The sequence below is a fragment of the Haemaphysalis longicornis genome, unplaced genomic scaffold, assembly GCF_048455015.1.
Source record: "Haemaphysalis longicornis isolate Haplotype H1 unplaced genomic scaffold, Haemaphysalis longicornis Haplotype H1 scaffold_3, whole genome shotgun sequence".
NCBI classification, from domain to species: domain Eukaryota; kingdom Metazoa; phylum Arthropoda; class Arachnida; order Ixodida; family Ixodidae; genus Haemaphysalis; species Haemaphysalis longicornis.
Window position 1 is genome coordinate 89,731,441 of NW_027526335.1, and position 22,561 is coordinate 89,754,001.

Below are 22,561 nucleotides of genomic sequence, written 5' to 3' on the forward strand. Positions count from 1 at the left end.
CCTGTGGGCATACCCTAAACTTCTGACGGACCCTGCTTGCGGTATTGCGAGTCAGAAACACGATAAGTATATCATGATGCTTCGTGGTGGAAATCAGGTACAGGTGAATCAACCAAAGGGGATCTCTGTGTTCGTGTAGAATGTACCGACTTGAATCGGCTAGATTCAGTCGAACTCGATTTAGCGCGGCCCGACACAACCGAACAGAGCAGAACAGAACCTTTTCAGCGAATAGTATTTGAACTTGATCCATCTGAAGAATGGTGAACCGTAGGTTGGATAGTTCACTGCGCTTAAATTCAAAGAAAAGAGACAGGTGAAAGCATGTCGACGGCGCTGAAGAAGAATATTTGAGCAGTTCAAGGTGCTTACGAATATTATATAACACAGAAATTAGGAAAGAGGCACAAAGAAACAAAATAAGTATTTAAAGGCAGGCAGTGTAATAGAAAAATACCAATAAAAATCCGCAAACATCGCGTCCGCAACGCTCTCGGCCATGGCAGATTGTTATCTCGACGGTCTGTTCTCGTGAGCTCAAACGTGGGGAGGAACCCCGTGATCATACCTGCTGTTCCTTGTCACTTGAAATGTTTTTTTTGTATATTTCGTATTTATAACCCACGAAAGAGCGATAAGCCTCTAGTCGAGACTCGGCGCTTAGATTGTATTCTTGCTCCGCCTTCATTGTTTATGCTGCGTTTTGCCAAACGAAATTCACGAGAAACTTCGGCAGCGGCAGAACACCAAAGCAGCCTTCAATGTTCTTTGCCCTTCCCTGGTACACTACCACATGGACGCGACACCTGGGGTAAAGCTGAGTGTGAAAGAATTCCCGACGTCATCCATATGTACGTAAGAACACAAGATATATGCTGTAGGCAGGCACGAATCGCAATCTGTGGTTAAAAACATGGCGGGTGTAGGCATCCTTTTCAGTAGTATCAATGCTGGAAGCTTAGCACGGGTAAAAATGGGACGCGTACATTGCTAGAAAAGCAGTGACGTTTAATCTCGCTCCTCGCGTAACATAGGGAATCACGATAATGCTCCTCTTTCGGGAAAACGGAAGGGGATATGAAAACTCACGTATACAAACACAGGCATCAAAAGAACGACGACATGTGCACCCCTCCTCGTCAACATTCAATCCCAGTGCACAAAAAAGCTTGAAAGACTTTTCAGTTGGTTGCTCTCTCCCCTTTGGCAGCAAAAAAATCTCTCCCCGGAGTTTCCTATAGGCGTACCAGAAGGGTAATTTAGTTGCGGAGGGCGGCGGAAGAACCCAGCGCTCACGTTTGTTGAGTCTCTTGCGTGTCCCGTCTTATTATGCACATAAATATGTACCAACCTGCCCAAATGCCCACCTTAGAGAGAGCCCTATACAGAGCCATGACTGGGATGGCACGCTCTGTGGCAGAATACTGGCTGAAGGTAGTGGTGCAAGGAACTGGAGCGGAAGTCTTAGCGAGGCACGAGAACTCCGCCAGGAAGAGCCTTCCGGCCTCATTAATGCTGGCTGTATAGAATCTCTTGCACTGAATACTGCAAGGGATATTTGGTAAGCTAGGGAAATGCATGCCAGGCACGTTTGGCTAAGAGTAGATTGCTGATCGCGACGGTGTGCTCAGTGACCGAAAGGGTTACGCCCTCACTGAACGTGGCGGTGGGCAGGGTCACGTACGCCGGAGTTCACGTAATATGTAGGCTAGCAAATTTTTTACACACCCCCGCCCTCAGGTTGCGCCGCTATTCTTCGCAGGGCTTTTTCGCGTTTGAGCATTGTTAGGGCTGGAAAGCGCTGAAGTACTTCATTTACTTCAGCTGGCGTTCTGCCTAAAAGCGTTCCATTAGAGTCACGGCTCTGTATGGAGCACTAAGGTGAACATTTGTGCAGGTTGGTGCATATTCAGGAGCATAAGACGGGACACTGAAAAGAATCGACAAATGTAAGCGTTGGATTCCTCTCCTGGCCTGCGTAGTTAAGCGATCCTTCTAGGTACGACGGGTCTATAGCAAAAATGCTGTGAGAAATTTACTGTGGGAAAAAGGGGGAAGCCTCTCCTGCGTTCATTTTTTGTTCTGAGATTGAACGCAGATGGAAAGGGATGCACATATTGCCATTATTAAGACTCGTTTAACTTATACCACTGAACGCAGCGAGCTGTTTTGCAAGCGATAACTGCCAATCGATGTATTTTAGCCAGTACTTCTCAGCGTGTGTACGTTACAGTACGTGCATGATTCCTCGACATATTGCGCGGCTACAAGATTATTTGGCTACAAGTATGCACGGCTACAATATCAGAGATACAAGATTCTTTTGCCAGTTAGGAGGTTTCGAGAATCGAACTCAAACCCTTCGGATTTTAAAGCGGCTATAACAATTTCTGAACAACGTGTCCCCTTTTCTGTTTATTAGTGCGAAATCATTAAATTGCTTATATAGTTAAAAAAAACAACTTTGACGTGGCGCAAGAGACACCGTTGACATCGGCGTCAGTAACAGCAAAACGGCTTCTGGACGATGTATCTTTGAAACGTTCCATAAACTCGGCGATAGTGAAAGGTGGCCTCCCGCGCCAGCGCAGGGCAGATTAAGTGGAAGAGTGGAAGAATACAGCCGAGTGAGCGAACAGACAGGCAGAGAAATCCACCAGCGTTGTTTACTCTCCCAATGCATAGTGGAAGTACCGAGCGGCGGCACAACGCGTGGGAGACAGATCGAAGCCACTCGAAAGCGTTGGGTGGAAGCGAATCGCGAAGCAAATCGTCTGAAGACGCAAGAGGGCAAAACTCTTCGAGAACGTGAGGAGGAAGCGAAGCGTCTCAGGCGTGCGAGTGGACGTTAATGTTTTTGCATTCAGAACCCTTCACAATCGTGCATCGTGGATGGCGAAACTCGTCAATAGAAAAGAAAAATGGATAATTTACGTTTATAGCGCACCGAGAATGGAAAACCAGTCAGTTTGATCCCCTAACCACTCGAAGCAGCTACGAGTCGACAGAACTTGATCCCTGAAATATTCTCGCACAGGAAGCGCTGTCACTCACTGTTTGCATCAGTGGTGCGGCATTTTCACAAGCTGAGCATTGTAATAAAAAAGATGAATTCACATGGTGCGGGTCAGTTCTATTAAGTCGCAAGTCGGCACCAAGAAGCGCCGACTTGTGACCATGTCGTCAACGTTGGCGTCACAGACCAGGCGAGGAGGTTTGAGCTGCAAATGAAACGAAATTGTGCAGGACTTTTTTATCGCAAAAAATAATTTGAAGGAACATGTGTAATTTAGTAGCAAGAACACCAAACTCGAGGTACAGTCTCTGTACCTTAGCCTGGTCAGACCAAGGATTGGCCCTGGAGAAGAAATTAAAATGGTTTAACGGCGGGCACAAATTCGCAGGTAGCCGGGTTGCTTTGCTGCAAATGTTGCAAAGAGACTCTCGCTCCTCTCATGATGAATGCAATGGAGGTTTGCTCGATTCAATTTTCGCGCGTTCGCAACGCTCGCACGCCACCTGTTGGGGCCTTTTGTTTCTGTTCTGCTCGAAACAGCTCGAAGTGCTTTCATCGCGCTTCTCTTCTACACCACCGTTTTAGATGCGAAGCAGCTTATTGTCACGCCGTTGTGCGTCCGCCGTTGTGCGGCGTCCACACCCCTACTGCGCATGCGCATCCTCCCCGTAATCTCCTCTCCTTGTCTCATCTCCTGTCCCCTCCGGCATTCCTCCTCTCCTCTCCGACACTCCTCTCCTCTCCGAAGCTCCTCTCCTCTCCGGGATTGCGCAACGAATGGCAACACCTGCGGCTCCACGCGCGATAATGCGAAGCAGCTTAGGGTTAGAGGCGTGACGGTAGCCGCTGCATACTCCGCTTGGGGCGCCACTGTAGCTCCGCGGTATAAATGACGCGCGCGCGTGATCCGCTCCCCTCATTCTCCTCCCGCAACGCCGCGATCGAACTGAAAACTAATGGGAACTTGAGTCGGCCCCATGGCTGCTTCGCTTACTACTCAGGGTTCACCTACGGGAAGATGGTGAAATTTTTTTAACGTGCAGTTTTTAACATTTGCTGCGGTAAAAACAAAGGTGACATGTATTTTTAATGAAGAGAACGCTGGTAGCCTTGATTATGTGCTAATATTGGGCCTGAATAATGCCTTAAATTTACTTAGCGCTGAAACGCGTAAACATGTGTGAGCCAAGCTTTGTGCTCACAGACAGACAATTTGTTTGCGTCTGGGTAGCCCAAGAAAAAGTGCTGTATTTAAAACTTGATTACACTACGTTCCATTATTACAGAATGGGATAGAGCCTAGGAACGTTGCGAACACCGGATCCGTAGCAGCGCGAGGTGGCGGCACGACCCCTTTCGGAAAAAAAAGATCATGCGGCTCGCAATCAAGTCTGAACTTCCGTTTCACACGCATGCATGTACGTGTAAAAACTCACGGCGCATCGGGGGCTCGGAGTCGGGACTTAGTTCGGCGAAGCTTACGTTTCGCCTGGTCCTGCGCATGCTCAGGTCATTTACTACGCTGGCTGCCGATGCATACCTTTTTTGTTGTTGTTGTTGGACAGCCCAAACTCGTTCTTCGCAGCCCCTGACAACTTGATAAATAACTGATTCGACAATGTCCCCTCAGGCTGCCTTCCGCCCTCCTTTAAACCCGTTATACGCAGTGAAACAAATAGAGACATTATAATATGTTTCTTTACTGACTTTTCCATACATGTAGTCCTAAACAAGTTTTGAATCTGACAAGTTGTCCCTCGGCCACTGCTGAACTAAAGGCGCTTTGGGAAAAGAACGCAAGGCTATGAAGCACTAAAAGGGGTTGGCAGACGCGCATTTGGATTTGGCAGATGATATATAGTTATACAGGCAAAGCCGATCTAAAATGGGAATGACGCTGAAAGTAAATCCAAAATAGGCAGATTAAACACCATTAAAAATGACGCAGTTATTTTTTTAGATGTGTTTTTTTTTTAAATTTAGCGCGTGGAAGAAGTTAAAGGCATGCGTTTAATATTCCTTAGGGGTGGTCGTGAGCTTTTGAAAGAACTAGTATGACGACTTAGCAACAAAGTTGAAGGAAAGCTCGACTATTCAGTCGTACACAAACTAATCTCAGAACAATTGATTGATTGTGGGGTTTAACGCGCCGACGCAACGCAGGCGATGAGGCGCACCGTAGTGGAGGGCTCCGGATTAATTTTGACCACCTGGGGATCTTTAACGTGCGCCGAAATCTCGTACACACGGGCGTTTTTGCTTTTCGCCTCCACCATAAAAGCGGCCGCCGCGGCCGGGAATCGAACCCGCGACCTCGTGCTCAGCAGCGCAACGCCTTAGCCACTGAGCCACCGCGGCGGGTAATCTCAGAACAAAGCTCACATCCAAACTGGTGTTCACAACTTTGAGAACACAGAAATGTCCTGAACGTCAAAGGGATTACGATGATGTTTTAACGAATGGTGGCTAGAGTCTATCCGAAAGTAGTATGCAGATTGAGCCCATTAAATATAACCTGTGCGCTTACGAGAACAGCTTTATAACTGCACTTCAAGGTAGCATTGTTTCTTTGAGGTTTGGTTTGATCGGGTGGTTTTAGTCGAGGCGTTTGCCTCATTGCTAATTTCTTGTTACGTTTTACTCAGTGATTGTGGAGATGGCGTGCAATTTTTTTTGTTATCCGTAAAGCTAGAGGCATTTGCTGGAATTAAAGGTAAATATAAAGAAATCAAACATTCTATTGAGTAGCTAAATCCTGCACTAGCTCTTTATTCGGGCTTAAAGAAAGGGGGATGAAGGCGAAGTGCCATAACCTGGGATACCTATTTTCCCAGCGAAAATGATACGTACACCCCTCCCCTTTAATTAACGTGTACAGTAAACCGTCGTTATAAACGGAGCCCTCGAGATGGGAGTTTGGCTTCTCTATAAGCGATCATTCGTTAAAAGCGTAAAGTATTTACTCTTTATGCACTGCGTCGGGTATCTTGCAGAAATTTGAATGACACAAGATTTGTAATAAAGAAAATTCTCTATAACGAATATTTACTGCACTTTCAGTTATTTCTTATAAAGAAAATTTTGAAGCTTGAAGTATACAGAAGGAAAGAAAAGGCAATGCCCTCCCCCCCCCCCCCCCCCCCCCTTTAAAAGAGGCACAAAAAGGAGGATGCTAGGGGTCACACTTCCATATAAAAAGCCGGCTTTGTTGCTCAAGGGCAAACATCCTGCAGTAAACCGTGGTTATAACGAAATCGCTTTGATAAAATGATCGTTTTATTCAAAATTGTTCAAGTTCACAAACAAGCATATGTGCGTTTACATCCCCCTCGCTTGTGTCGAAATGCCGCCTGTAACAAATTTTCCCGTCCCAGTCACTTCGCTCTAACGAGAGTTGACAGTGTACGGCGAAGGAGATTATGACTTCAACCTAAAAAACAAAAAAAAAACAAAAAAAAAACAAGCAGAGTCAAGTAGGGCATAGGAACGTGAAGGAGGGAAAATAAGGAGACGGCGTTGTGGGGGAAGGGGAGGGGGGGGGGGGGGGGACTACAACTACTGGTGCGGAGTAGAAAGACTCCGAGGACACTTAAGCAATTATTAAGAGCTGTGTGAATGCGAGCGCAATAGCGTTTAACTCGTAGCGGGCTCCTTCGAGTGGTCATGTTGGTGAATTAACCGTGAGGCTCTGACGACAGTTGTCATCGAAATTGGCCAATCCCCCTTTAAGTGGGTATGCGATAATTTTGGGTGGGTCTGTTGACGTCGTAGCAAACTGGGACTTGGTAAAACACGTCCATGAGCATATGACCAGAGCTGTCATCGTCACTGTCCAATTCATCTGAGTAGGTATGTTGTTACATACGTATACATTCAGCCTGAACGTGTGGTTACCTCAATGTTGAGCCTAGCGGCGGAATACCTTTACACTCCTTGTTCGTCAAGCTGCCTGAGTCAGTTGTCGACGCTGTCGAAGTCCAACGCCACGAAGCATTCACTGCGTACACCCTTAGTCAGCTGGAGCCATGGAGCCGTAGTGGTGTGGAAACCGACAAAAACGCCATCGTGGTGAGGAGGATGCGTGGCTTGCTCGCATGCCGAAGGCCATAAAAGTTCGATTTCCATCCAGCTTTCTTTTCCCCCGGCTACTTTACTTCCATTTCCCGTGCGATGTCAGCGATTTAAGGACACGCTTTGCTATTACGCCAGTGTTAACTTTTCTGCCCGATGTGTCATTCATTATTTTCACATTAACAAAATAAATCCGCATAAATTTGAACTTTTTTTTTCAGACGGTAATTAACAGCAACTGAAATTGTGGAAGACACCTTGATACGGCAGGGACGTCAGAGGACTGATGATCTCTCAGATTTTTGCTTTTCTAACCGGGCATATGCTCTGTAAAAAAGTGTCTTCTGTTTTCCTTCTGCGGCCTTTTCGAAGACAGAAACTGCACTTACAGCGCACCCTATCTTTTGCTCATTTTTGTTCTCATCCAAATGATTATTGTAGTAAACACAGTGTGGCGCGATTTGTCGTGCACTACTAGCTGTTAGCATTGTAACGAGGCGCAGACCTTCGTCAAGCCAGTGAATTGTCTCTTTGCCTGCTTCCACCTAAGTGCCTTCTTGATCCGGAAATAAAATTTTTTGAATCTTGAATAAGCCCCCCTCCCCCCCCATCCAAAAAAAAAAAAGAAATTTTTTTCTATTCACTAAAACTGTACTTTATTTCTTCAATTTTAATTATCTGAATAATTCAAGTCTACTTCCTTGCGGATCATGGATAATGTCAAGCTCTACTCATTCCTACATGGCTAAGTAAGCCCAACCGTTTACAAGTTTGTCGCTAAACAGAAGGCGCGTCTTAGCGGGGGCGGCGAGTATCCTGCAGCCGTTCCGGGCCACGACACCTCCGCAAGTCGCTTGCGCCGCTTGATGGCTCGGTCATGCGTGGAGCAACGCGCTCCGTGACATTTGGCGTCCATCGTCGCAATGCAGCCGTTTCGGAAGGCCAGAGAATCATCCCGCGCGTGAACACCGAAAGAGGCGATATCTTGAAGCGAGGTCATCGCGCTAACGGATGCGCTCGTGTCTTCTATGCGGGGAGATTGCTCTAATCAAATGGGCGTGTATACGAAGGGGCGTCGCCATACCATTGGTATGGTCGAGTTGCACGTCGGTTGGCAGCGCGACGCTGGGAGGAGGGAGAGAGAGCGGGCGCCATTTGCCAGTCGGGGAATGTCAGGCGCGCTTAATTACGGGTCTTCCGCACTCCTTTAGCAACCGCTTCGCGTACTCGCGTGCTTTTGACGTCACAGCGGTGAACGGGCGCTATCTTTGGACACGCGCGAGAGACAGAGACATCGTTCCTAGGGAAGAAAAAGAACAGGAAAACAAACAAACAAAAAAGAAGCAGCTCGTCTCTGTAAAGACAGCATGCCCGATAGCTGCTTTTTACAGGGCGAACGATGGTCTTGTTCAACTGCAACAACGGTAGCTCTACTCTCATCCTAATATTGTAATCTTCAACGTGACTCTCCTTTACTTGCTACAGAATTAAAATATATACAATTGATGACCTACGAGCTTAAAAAGCTTTGTGCGCCGATAAGAAATAATCTACGAATTTATAGAAATGTTCCTAACGGGCTAGTTTTCTTCTTTAGGAAACATATTAGTACTTCTTTACTGGCATAAAAAAAATAGAGAGACACATTTTGGTTTATCCAGTTTTAACTAGATGGCGCTAGGCGTCTAGCAAGCAAGAGTATTATTATTTTTATTTCAGTACAGAATCGGTATATCTCTAAAATAAGCGAGCGGCCGTTGTTAACATTGATACGTATTTGTAATCCTTTTCTTATAAAAGGTGCACAGTGGCTTTTAATCCGGTGAGTTATGGAGTAGTAAACCCCACAGAAATGTTAATAGGTGAGTCTCCCTTAAGGCGAGAGTCCTAGGCAATGCCAGACTGTGTAGGATTTATACCCTTGAAGTACATATCTATTTCTAAATTTAACGCTTTTACTTAGCTACGACGGTTCGATGACAACAACCGATTAACGTGGGCGATTTACGCCCCATCCGAACAGGCCCCGTTTTGTTTAGGGTGAACCGTGGCACCTGTAGCTTGCGCTGAGAAATTTGTCGTCACGCGAGGCAGTGACGCAGGACTTTATAAACACCGGCACATGCCAACAAAATGACATCAGAGACTCACATCGACCTCAGACAAAAGAAACGGTTAACCCCGTAAGCACTAGCATCTGGATATAGCCTTGGGGCTATGGATCCAGATGCTAATCACAGCACTTGTATATATGAAAATTTCTGAAAAATAAAAACCTTCTTTTTCTTCTTCTTCTTTACTAAGTGCGTACACATAGACACGCGCGGCGTAGGTGCTGCTCCCCCTTCGCAAGCTCTCCCGCTTCCATCGAGCGCGCCCCTCAAAACACAGCCCGCGTCGCCCATTCCCTTTGTGCCGCTGGCGCAGTTCTAGTACTCCAAGGGAATGACGTCAAGCGTGACGTCAAAAAGGGGGTGTTTCCTCCGCTTCTGTTCCCTTAGGGGGCTCCCATTCCTTCATTCTCTTCCTTTTCGTTCTCCCGTTCGACCCGTGATGGGGAGGAGGAGGGCATCGCGCTTCAAGGGAAGCGGGAGAGAAGAACGGGGAGCCAGGGACGCGAAAAAAAGGTTTGCGCGTGTGACCCGCGTCCCAAGCCGCGCAGCGAAGCAGACCGCGCAGGAGCAGCCAATGAGGTGGCCAGCGTCTGCCAGCGTCGCCGCTGACCTTCCCGCCGGAGGCAAAAGTCGGTCGCGGGGGAGCGCTGCAGACGGTCGCTAGACGGAGCGACCGCACGCGGTTGCGCACAGCAGTGCGGAGTGGTGGTATGGGGCTACCAGCACTCCACGAATTTGAAACTTCTGATGTTGCGTGGCTGCACACTGTCTTTCTTTTTCTTCTCCCTTGAGAAGAATTCGCTAAACCTTACTTTTAATCGAGATGATTTAAAATAAAGCGAGCGAGTCGTGTTTCGCGCTGTGCCTCCAGCTTCATTTATTCTATGGATTTTTGGTGATGACTTCCTTTGATAGACTCCACCCCGTGCAGTAAGCATTGAAATAGGGCAGGGCAACTTTTTATTGCGGTCATTCTTATTACGCTGGCTTTGTCGCACGCACTCTTGCTTCCCCGTAAGGTGAATCACAGATTGCGCGTTTATTTGGGTTGATTCCCTTCAACTCAAGTATACCGCGGGAATTTACTTTAGTTAAAAATACAGAACGGCACGGATTGTCTTAAGTTGAAAAAGAAAAGAAGAAAATGGGGAGGCTATTTCCGTTTCACACTACGGAACCGCCAATTACACAAAAAAAAAATAAAAAATAAAAAATAAGGTTGATGGTTAGTGGCAGTAACTACGCGGTAACGTTTGTGTAGACGGGGAGCGAAGCTGGGCTAGACAAAATGAACTCTTTAGACAGTCGAAGTCAATAGGCAAGAACGAAATTAATGGTCGGTTTAGCCTATGTGATTAAGTGAAGCAATGAACCTGATACACTGTACTCTAAGAGTATGTTATCACCTGCAGGACTTCCAAATTTTAAATTATGAACTTGGATAGCCTTGAAGGCAAAGGTTGGGAGCCTCAAGACGCGTGCCGAAGGGGAAGCTAATAAATAACCTTCAAGGTAGTCGATGTCGCGCAATTTTTATTAGTAGTTCTATCTACTAGAACTTTTCTTGTAAACCACGCTTCGCCTAAAGTAATGCTCCTACGAAAAAAACAAAACAAAAACAAAAACAAAACATTGGCCGATAGTATGAAATAACGGAACATGACATAGCGTAACATAAAAAGTAAGCTGCCGCGACATTACAGGCCATAACACACCATGGTATGGTATGGAATGACATGACATGACAAGACATGACATGACAATACATGACATAACATAACTAACATATAACATAGCATAGAACGTAACATATAACATAACATATAACATAACATAACATAACACAACATAAGTAAGCCGAATTAATTGTAACAATAATGTTAAAAACGAAAAGACAACCAATAGTTGCAATCATAGGGAAGTTGGCGAATCGGAAAATATAAGTGGCGTTGGAAAGAAAGTTGCTTTTTTTCTGACGGCAAGGGCGTAACTTGGTCATACACCACAGCTTCCGGACGTATAATCTCGTTTAAACCGTTTTTCGTATAGTTTCGTCACTAAAATTTGCCTAAAGATGGGACCTGGGTCACCTACCCTTCATCCTGCTTCGGTATTCTACGGATGCAGCCTCAGAAAAACTGCAGCCGTAATTTTCACTACGTTTCGTTGAAACATGATTGAAAAAGTTGTTTCCATTGCGAAAAAAAAAAAACCCAGCTTAGTTCATTGAACGTAACGAAATTCTCTGCGACTTTTAGCCCAAAGGGTTGTATGTTTCATGAGAAAAACCGAATAGCGAGAACTGTGCCGCCCATCAAGCCGTTAAACTTTTTCTCTTCTACACGGGACACTATGTTGAAATGCTTTTCAGAATACTTAGTGGACGTACAAAAAAGAAAAAAGTGGGAACTATTTTCCGAGTCTCATAGTTTTAACTTCGCGACCATTTATAAACCAAAGCGCATAAAGGTGGCTCTTTTTCTGTCCACTACAAGTCAAACGGTTTCTACTGCGACAGCGTAGTTACATCGTTGATTATATGATTAGGAGTCTTCTACTCTAGCATCGCTAATCCCTATCTGGCTGCGCGAGATTTATTTCTGAGATATCGAAGATAATGAGCAAAAGAAAAAGTTAGGTGCTTGTTAACTAAAAAGTTAGTTAACAAGGTCAAACTCGATGGTCATAAGGGGGACCATCGAGTTTGACCTTGTTAACTAAGATTAGCTCGGGCGACCTCCTTTTACTCTTTCCGCCGTAAAATTTTATTTCTAGCAAAAACGAAATTATGTTCTTTTTCTGTTTTGTTGAGCATTAGGACCCCCTGAGCCTGAAAATAAAGAATACAGCTGGTAGTAGAAATAGTTTACTGGTAGTACACGTATGCATAGATTTACGTACATGTCAAACTAGAACTCCAGCCTTACCCGTCCCGTTGTCAGCCCTGTCTTCACGTCTTCACTGAAGTTTTGTCTTCTTTCCGGCGCAGAGCTTCATGAAAACTCAAAGATGAGATGTATGTCGCAATACGCATCTTTGAAGAAGTGTTCCCCCGAAACTACAAGTAATCGTTTTGTTCTCAAGGCGCTGGGAAACGTCTTGTGCGGTGTCTTCGATCGATGACATCCAAAAGGATTAAGCATAAGCATTCAGTTTACATGACTTCCTTTTCAGCTCCCTCGTGAGTCAATGTTCTATGCTGGCAGCAGTAGAAGTAGAAATTATTCGCACCTAGTAAACGCCTTTTTCAAAACTTTCCCCAGTAGTACTCCAACTGACAAGGCGTCAGTACATGTCTATAATTTTTTTTCGATGATATTGAAGCGGTTCAGAACCCCATTATTGTGCAAATAACTGTCCCAGAAGAGATGAAAGAAGTAATATTATACATTACACACTCATTACATTGAACAGAACGTAGATAATAAAATACCAAGCCGTAAATCCTAAGTTTTCCTGTTTACGTTTTCTTTTCGACGAAAGCCGCCGTGAAGGATCATGGGCTGGTCTGCTAGAAGCGCTTGGCTCAGAGGCGAACTTACGTATGCAGAAGGGGACACGTCGATTTCACTGGCGAACGACTTGAGCAGGACGAAGCCCCGAACGTTGGCGGGCGACGTGAGGGAACAGCGGGCAACCATGAGTTTCGGCGTGGTCATCGTGGCGCCGGTATTAAATATATGCGGCGAGCTCAGCGTCAGGCTGAAGCGCGGCTCCTTAATATGGCGAGGGAGAACCCTAACTCAGCTCGACCGAACCCGACGCGGCGGCCTCCTCCTTAACATTAAAGCGGGACGGCCGCTTCACGCCCGCTGTCGCCCCGAGAAACGAGCCGCGCGCCTTGACGAAATCTCGGCGCCGGCGTCGGCGTGCAGAGGGGGGAACCATTCGTATTTACTAACAAAATGAACGCGTCACTCTTGCGTCACCACGTTTGGTGTACCACGTGATCGTCGGGCGCCGCGGAGGAGAACAGGCCAAGAGACACACTGCACCCGCGGAGGACGCCACCTACGACCGGGAGGGATGAGGGAACGGGGCGACAAAGGGGAAGAGAGGGCGGGGGATGAAAAGGAAGAGACGTACTAGCGGCGGACGGCGCGCTGTTCGGGGTAGGCTGCAGCCACCGCCGCGACAGCGTGCGGCGGACGTATCGACCTGATTGATCTTGAAAGGAGAAGCGAAACGAACGTGATAAAGAAACAATCTATAGATTCGTTCGGGGAGGGAGCGTGGTGACGGTGGATAGGGGAAGGAAAGGGGAAAAGAGAGAGAGAGAGAGAGGGCCCATGAAAACGCCTACGCACATCTGAGCCACCCGACGGCGTGGCGTTAGGAAAGATGTGCCCGGAACGGACAACTCTCAGGCGCGTATGTGTATGCGTGGCCGTTGGACATGCGCCAGAGGAATCGGGGCGAAAAGGCTGAAGGGAGAAGGTTGAAGGGGAGAAATGGGGCTTACGACGTCGATTACCAGAACGCCAGGAGACGTTCGTGCAATCCTTAACGCAAAATACTAGCTGAAAAAGAGGCAGCCGGCGTGCACGGTTTGCGTCGGCGGGGGCACGATATCTCCGGGGCATTCATTCGCTGTCACGGAAAAGGGAGAGGGCAGGGAAGCCTCCGTAAACCGTTTTGTTGCTCTTTCAAGTCGTGCGAGGTGCAGTCTTGCCGATGTGATATGGCGCAGACTATGATGTGTCGCACTGCGTTTGCGCTAAAAGATAAGAAAGTGCTTTCCGAAGTGTTTGGCTGCAGATAAGGTTATGCAATGATATCCAGAGGCTTTCATAACGCTTAATTTAATTTGTTTTCGTCTTTATTGTTTTGGTTTACTCGCAGGCTTTCACAGTGGTATTTTATTTGCATCGGGTATTCAATGCTGTATACCTCGCGTTCAACAAACAGCAATTGCATTTGTGCATTAGAACACGACGACGACACCGCATGTACAGACTATAAGTTTTTTTACTTCAGTTTTCATCCCCTCTCCCTCCACTGAACAAAGAATGCAGTTCTTCCTAGCCCAGCGGTAAGGTATAACTTCCGGTCTCTGAGCGCTCTTATACCCCGTTGCAGCAGATGACAAAACGGATAACACCTTAAAACAACGAACACGTTATAGCGATGTTTATAAAATTCGTGCCCACTTAGTAATTGATAACGAGAAACAAACGCTACCAAAGATGGGTTGATGTTAAAGGGCACAGAAGTGGTTCATTGTTTCAGATAATCGAACAAATAGGTTGGGCATAAAAAACGGAACGCCTCGCTTTTCTGATTATCAACTTTGATGTTGAGATCGGCAACGCGCGGACTATTGCATGTCCTGAGCCTAGGCTACGACTGATCGGAAGGGCTGTGGATGCAGCCCGAGCTCATGGCATGCTAAAATGAGGGCGCCTCTCAGAAGCATTTCCTTGGTCTCGTTGGTTTATTCTCTATCTATCAAAATGCATGCCGCGAACACCGAGCGTACAAAGTCAATATAATTCGCAGCTACCACCTTTAGTTGACCGATGCACTGGGCTGTGTCGACCAGTGCTGATTACTGCAAAGTAACCGAAATTCTCGCAAGAAAATTAGAAGGAAAAGCCCCCCCCCCCCCCCCCCATTTAACACATTTAGTCAAATGGGACGAAACAGTGATAATTTTACGGTAGTCACAAAAAAACTGAACATTTTTTTGGGAGAAACGCACGAAAGAGTTCTCTACGACTCCCGTGGGCTGTGAGAAGATGCGAATTTTTCTTGTTTACAGCCTCGTAACACACACACACACACACACACACGCACGCACGCACGCACACACACACACACACACACACACACACACACACACACACACACACACACACACACACACACACACACACACACACGCACGCACGCACTTCAATACTGACTGTTTTAAATGGCACGCACTAGGCGCCGAGCACGTAAGGAAAACTTCCCGAGCACTGGTTCCAAGAGCAGAATGGTTTAAATTATACCTTGCGCTTGTGTGGAAAAATCTGACGGCTGAATTAAAAGCAAGACATAAAGAAACAAAAAGCGTGAAAAAAATCATAGGGCTATTTCATACGCACTCCAGTGCCTGATTCTGGCGCCTTTTATTAAAGGGGCCTATTATTATACGACGGGCTGCATAGCATTAAAGCCCCTAGGAAGGAAGGAAGAAATCAAGGAGGTAGGGGAAGGCAGGAATGTTAACCTTTCTCGAGATTGCTATCCTGCACGTTGGATAGGGAAAATGGGCAGAACAAAGAAAGCGAAGAAAGAGGAAAGGTTGGACTTTTCAATGAGCAACGCAAATGACCCCACGTACACAAAAAGAGAGCATCGTCTCATAATTAACGAACGGACGGTCATATTTTTGAAGGCAATCGCCAAGGAATGCTAGCGCATTAAAACAAGAAAGGAAATCTCTCTCCAAGCATATACAGGGTGCAGCTGAAACAAGACTTAGTGCATGCTGGCGTTGGATGGACGCGTTCTTTTGCGAAGGATGAAGAAAACGCACGACAGTTGCTCATTTTGCTGCTCTGGGCCACGTTTCGGGTTGCGAACTGCTGTGGAGGAAGCGGACACGATGGGTCGGCTTGCAGATAGGCGCCTACGGACGAGCTCATTCAACAAATGGAGGGCGCAACACAGCGGAGCTAGGCAAGAGGAAGGGAGGTTGGACTACGCAAAGCCATCACCGCCAACAAGAGTGCGCTCAAATGGCGCACGGGAACGAGCACCCGCCCTTTCCATTTTGATTAACGCGAAAGCCTTACAGGTTCCGTCATTCAGTCGACCTTGAACGTCCTTGGTGTCAACATCTATAGTATATGGACAAAATAGCGTGCTGTAGAACGGCCCGTACGATGGAACGCCTTTCGTTGAAAAGACAAGTGGAGCCCGGGAAGAAAGCGAAGTTCGGACGGGAGCGGGGCAGAAGAAATAACACGAAACCAAGACGGCGCAAGCACTCGTTCAGCATTCGGTGCTTCACGGGGGAGGAAGAAAGGTATGTCGGCGGTGGGCGTGGAAATAGTGCGCTTAGAAGCATTACACATGTACACACACAAATGCCCCGAGGTTTACTCTGGCCCCTTTCAGCGCCTGTTAAAAGTTCGGTGCCCGTCAAGATTATTTCCAGGTGAACGCAAGAGCGATTTCAGCGTATCAAACCGCAATTCGAACAGATGCTTAAGGGAGGGGGGGGGGGGGGGGTAGTAGTAGAGCACTGCCTGGGTCCGGGCCGGCCCGAAAGCCCGGGCCCGTCCAGGCCCGCGGGCCGGGCCGGGCAACCCGAAATTGATTATCGGGGGGCCCGGCGGGCCGGGCTCGGGCTCGGGCCGGGCTCGGGCTCGGGCTCGGGCTTGTATTCATAGGCCCAGCCATTAATATATAGTTACGACGTGAAGTGTAGAAAAGAGCATAAAAATGAATATTCTGAGTTTATATTTACGCGCTTCTTGATGTTAGTTGTACACATTGTTTTAAAAAACGTGGTTTGCTAGGTCTGATTGTCACTACACTGTAATTTTAATGAAATTTCATGTACTGCATCAAGATTTTATGTTTTGGTGTATAACAAATCAAAGATACGATTACAAGGAATGCCCTAGCGGGAAGGAATTAATTAAGACACCCTGGAGCTCTGCACCTATGTGTGTTTAAGATAACGAACCAATCTAAATGCGGCTGCCGTGGCTGGAAATCAAACTCGCATGCTAGAAAAGCGCCACCGCTTAACAACCACGGCAGGGAAAATATTTCAACGCACGCACATACTCGTGCATTAAATGGGGAGCAAGGAATTTCAGCAATACCAACTTGTGACCAAGACAACCAGGTGAAGTTTCCAATAGTCTGGTCATCAAAGGTGATGGTGTCTCTCGTGTAAGAACACGAGCTATTATTACGCCCATGTAGCGTGAATTGCAGACGGTGTAAGCTAAACTACGTGCACTTTAAACGCCTGTTTTTTTTTTGCGTTTCAATTCAGGACGTGCTTGTACAGACTAGAAGATGCTCCGTCGGATTTCTCGCTAGGAAGACACTGGACCAAATATAATAAACAAAATTTTCTTCAGAGTCAAAGACAGGGCCTGGTCACACACACGCGGGCCCTCCCTAGGCTCATAAATAAATGAACGGGCCTGGGCCGGGCCTGGGCCGGGCCTGGGCTTAAGACGACGGGCCCTGGCCGGGCCCGGGCTCGGTGTTATGGGCCCGGGTCGGGGTCGGGCTTCACAAAGCGGGCTAGGGCCGGGCGCGGGCCTCAAAATCAGGCCCGTGCAGTGCTCTAGGGAGTAGTGCATGCAGGCCCAGACGATACTACTATCGACAGGGTTCGACACAACTTGGGTCCCAATTTCAGCTAAAATTTGAACGCTTTCGCAAAAGGTAGAGGGGAAGGGAGGCGTCCGTGGTAATCCCAGTATGTAAACTATTTTGAGCAATTTACGTTACCCCAATGAGCCAATTCTATGTCAGCACAACCTTTCGGCCGCACACTGAATCCCCTCTCTTCTACAGCCTGCAACAGTCTGCAGGGAGAATGGCGGTCAAAAGTATGTTTTTTTTATGTTTGCGCTGCGCCGTTGCCACGGAGGTGGCCGATGCTAGGCCGGAAATAAATCCGCAATAATATATATTAGGAAAAAATGATGAATTAACACATTATAGTTACCCCAAATTAATGAAGACTCAATCCACTGTCTATTCATAGGATTGATGATGATGATGATGACGGTGATGATTAGTGGCTTTCCCTTTGAATCGGGGCGTCGGTTGTCAGCAACCGACTTGCCTGTTTTATTACGTTTACTTGCCCTACTCCCAGCTAACCTACAGATTTGCTTCCTCCCTCCCATCTCTCCCTCTTTTCTGTTTTAAACTCATCGTCCCCACCCCCATTTTTTCTCCCCTCGCTGTTCTAAATTCTCATCCGTATGATTCCTCCGTCTGCGTGCCCATCCCTTCCCTACTTTTCCTCCTCCACCACCACTCCAGTCGCCTCTTCATCACCTCTATGGCCTTGAAGTTGAGGTTCCCCCTTGCCCGAAATCCCAAAGCCTCCGCCAGCGTCGTTTCCCCCTCGCCCCGCGGTGGCCGTATCTCTGTGCAGCTCCTGACAATATGGTCTATAGTTTCCCGATCACTGCCGCAGCATGCACACGTTTCATCCTACTGCCTGTAGCTACCCGTGTATGCCCGGGTTCTCAGGCACCCTGCCCGTGCCTCGTAGAGCAACGCACTGCCTATCGTATTGCCATAGAATCCCTCCTTCTTAATTTCCCGTTTCTCTGCCCTATAAGTCTCCAAGGTTTTTTTTTGCTTCCATTCTCTGTGCCCACTTCGTCGTCTCTGCTGCCTTTACCTGCTTTTTAACTGTTGTGTAAACCCCTCTTTCCCCTACCGACTTTCCGTACCGCTTGGTCAGCTGTCTGGTCCTCCGTCTCCACCGCGTGTCCACGCTCCTCAAATACAGGTACTTAAACACCCTCGCGGCCCATTTTTCGTCCTCCATGTCACGAAGTCGTTCCTCAAACTTTATCTTGCTCTGCGCCTCCCTCGCCTCGAAAGACGACCAGCCCATATCCCCTTGTACCGCTTCATCTGTAGTTTTGCTGTGGGCCCCTAGGGCCAATCTGCCTACCACCCTCTGATTTACTTCCAGGCCCGCTTGGGACTCTGGCTTCATGCACAGAACCGAATTAGCGAAAGTTAATCCTGGTACCATGACCCCTTTCCAGACTCCCCTTACCACCTCGTATTTGCTGTATCCCCAGAGGGCTGTATGCTTCATTATAGCCGCGTTCCGTCTTCCTTTCGTCTTAAGGTGAGCCTCATGCGCCTGCGGGTAATCTTCGCTGTTGTTCAGACATACTCCTAAATATTTATACTCTTTCACCAATGGTATTTCTGCTTGCTGCACTGATACTGTGCGGCGCCCTCTTTCGACTACTTTAGGTATCCACGCCAGGCTGATGCTGAAACTAGTCAAAAGAGGGCACTACAGCCCTTGTGGCGAATCACTGATCCGCGCTTGACAGCTTCCACGTTGAGTGGAACTGCTCCATTTTTTTTTTAGTTCAGGTTGTGAAAAAATAAACAAGCAGCAGGGAAGACGACTACCTGGAAGGCTCTTATTAATAAAGAGAACAAAAGGTTTTCAAACACTGGAGATTTAACTTGCCGAAGCTACACTCGCGGTATGAGGCGCGCCGAAGGCTCAGGATTAATTTTCAACTTGTTTGTGTGCCGAAAGGTCCACAAAGAGGCGTTCTCAATTTTCGCCTCCATCAGAAAAGAAGCCACCACAGCCCAGATCGAACCCACGTCATTGGGCTCAGTAGCATAATTGGCACAATTCCTTAGCCGCTGAGCCACCGGAGAGGGTCAACAAACAGAACATAATGCTTGTTGTCACGTATATTCTAAAAGGGAAACGAAAGCTCTTCTGCGCCCAATCCAATGGAGGCTTGGCTCGATAAAAGCCTAACACGTCAATAGCACCCATGACTGCGGACTGCACGTTCGAGGAAAACGTACGACCTTTTATGAACTCTGCCAATTGCCCCATGTTACTTGGTTAGGCCAATGTCGGGTACTTCCATAAAAGTGCTTTCATTTTGATGCTGATTTGCACTAATTGGCAAAGGACAAGCTAGAGTTTATAGTTTCACTGCACTGCGTACACAGTGCGAATCAAGGACCATTAATAATAGTAACAGCAGCACAAAATCTGTCTTGGTAGCGCGGGAAAAGTTAGCGATTGGTTAAAAAAATTGCCAGGCTTAACAAACGTATTTCCGTCGAACTAGTATGATGTCTGGATATTTATGGGTGTCTGGAGTCTTGCTGAAGTCGTCCGGGGCAATCGAACTCGATGACGCCATTGGTCTCTCCGGTTTTTCAACCGCGCCAGTTCGGAAAGAAATACGAAGTTTAAGTTTCCGAGTAAGGCCTAGGAGAAGAAAAAAACAAGAAAGATATTACCTGATGCTGAGTCCAGTATTAGCGGCGTGACGAACTCAAAATAGCTGCTATATTTTCTTCCCTTCGAAGCTGAGGCGCAGCTCCTGGTGTATATATTTAGATACAGACTGCTGGCGATTTAACTGCAGGATACTGGGGCCGCTGCAATCATTGAGGAAAAAAAAGCTTTGCTGCCGTAAGGACAGTCATGGTAGGCTAGTAGGATTTGAGCCCTAAGCCCGAGCTCATACACACGTACGCACACGTATACATGCGAAGAAACACCGCGAGTACATGCAACTAAGTTGCGTGGACCACGTGCTCCAAATTCACTGCATTTTTTAAAGACGAAAGTGTTTTATTCCCGGATACACGAAGATTTCGCTGACATCTTATCCGTCACGGAAGTGACGCCAGTACAACGAAGCAAGCGCCTGTAAAGTGTGCAGCCCTGCACACAGGTCTTGCGGGGAAGCAACCTTTGGTACTAAAGAGTACTTACGTTATACTTTGATTTGTTCGATTTTGTGTTTTATATTGCAACACGAAAGTGTTTTCTGCTGCGATACCCCAAGATTTCACTGACGTCATATCCGTGACGGAAATGACGCCAGTACACCTTTGCCGAAGCGACCCGCCAGCAGGACGTCGCTCGCCAAGCACACCCACAAGACAGCCACCGACCCGCAAATCATGCTCAGCTGCAGATTTCGCTGCACATTTCACTTTCGTGTTTTACTGATTCCTATGACAGAGGAATCAACCACACTTTTTTTGTTACTGTTACGCACAACTTTGAAATAGCCAGTATGGTTGTCTCAAAAAACGCCATATGAAGTAAGTTATGCAGCCAAAGTTCATTCAAGGCAAACCGTACATTGTCGAAGTATGGAGGGGGGGGGGGGGCAGAAAGTAATGCGATTTAAGGGCTGAGCGCTGTTTATTGCAGCACTTTGCCGGAACATCCTTTAGACCCATGTTACTTCTCTGTCATTCGATGCAGGTAAAAAGCATTCGAAGGAAATTAACGTGGATAGAAATAGCCGAATACTTTTGCAGGGCACGCAACACAACACTGGTTTCGCACAAGAAATACTGTAAAACAATTGTTATTGAACTCCGATTGCAACATTCGATTTGGCCAATCCATACATAGTAAGGGCGGAGAGAGATAGATAAAGTGAGAGAGCACTGCTTTGTGTATTTTCCTCTCTAAAGTATTTGCCGCTCTACCTGTAAGGCAGAGATTTTCTTCTGTGTAAAATGAGACTGAAATTTGTAAACAAAGCTACCCCGAGCAACCAGTTGTTAGTGATCATCGGTGTGTTGTCACATATTCGAGCTGAAATGGGATCTTATCTGAGGTTCCTGCAGCAAGTACATTGTAAACGAGAAACCGGAGTAGTATTACAAAGTCTGTAGAAAAGACCAAGCTTTTCCTCGTGGCTTTTGTCCCGCCCCGGTGGATCAGTGGCTGAAACGTGCTGCTGAGCGCCAGGACACGTATACAATCCTTGCCGCGGCGGCCACTTTTCTGAGGAAGGCGAAACGTGAAAACGCCCTTGTGGGGAGATTTCAGCGCCCGTTAAAGATACGCCGGTTGTCTAAGTTCTAACATAACTCACCACCACGGTGCACCTTCTAGCCGGCGTGTACCTTGGGTTCACAAAATCTTACGAATTTAAAATATTTTTCATGGCTTTTCGTATTACCAAAGACTGACAGCCGGCTGTGGAAGTGCAGCACAATTATCTACTATAGCACTCGACAGACGCAGCGATGCTTTTTGAGCGTACTCAGGAGGATATGCACCTTGGTTTCGCACCTGACCTTCAGCAAAGTGATGAGAAAGAAAGGTAAAAAAAATATTTCCTGTGGAAGCAACACTCCGCAAATACTTTTTTACACTGACTTAATGATTTTTTACACTGAGTATTATACTCTTTCAGGGACCGAGAATGAGGTTCGTGTTCTATGCAGAGACGCAGAAATACCGTACTGTTGGCCACAATTTCATGCTTGAAGCGCTTCACAGGTATGCTAGAAGAAAAAAAAAATCTAGCGAGTGAGCGTGCAGTCGGTTCTATAACAATGACTACCATAGTCCAATTTTAAGACTGCTCCAGACAGCGGTGTGATTTCCTCGACATTTCTCCCCTGTCGGCTTGTCTGCCCATTTTACTACTCAGCCGAGGGACCATATTGATTTTGGCCCTTCCAATCGATCTCCGCCGCCACATAAAAGCGTAGAAATAAGCTTCGCTTCTCGATTACTTGGACTAAGCTGAAAATACGGTTGTCAGTATTAAATTTCTATTATACAATCCTAATTACTTTCTTGAATAGCCTCAGGTTGGCTTTCAATCATTAAAATAAGCATAGA

General features: G+C 47.0%; 1 protein-coding gene across 3 annotated transcripts in view; it reads right to left on the minus strand.

Annotated features, from left to right (window-relative positions):
- The window catches only part of LOC144174827 (sodium- and chloride-dependent glycine transporter 1-like), a 193,308-nt gene that overhangs the window by 86,922 nt on the left and 83,825 nt on the right, over positions 1-22,561 (minus strand). Inside the window, exon 1 of one of the 3 annotated variants that reach the window (XM_077703735.1) lies at positions 12,744-13,023. The exons of the other annotated variants lie outside the window; for them this stretch is intronic. Within the exon in view, the coding sequence (XP_077559861.1) occupies positions 12,744-12,860 (117 nt within the window). The 5' untranslated portion in view covers positions 12,861-13,023. Of the gene's footprint in view, positions 1-12,743; positions 13,024-22,561 lie in introns of those variants that run through there. 3 annotated transcript variants of the gene reach the window in all.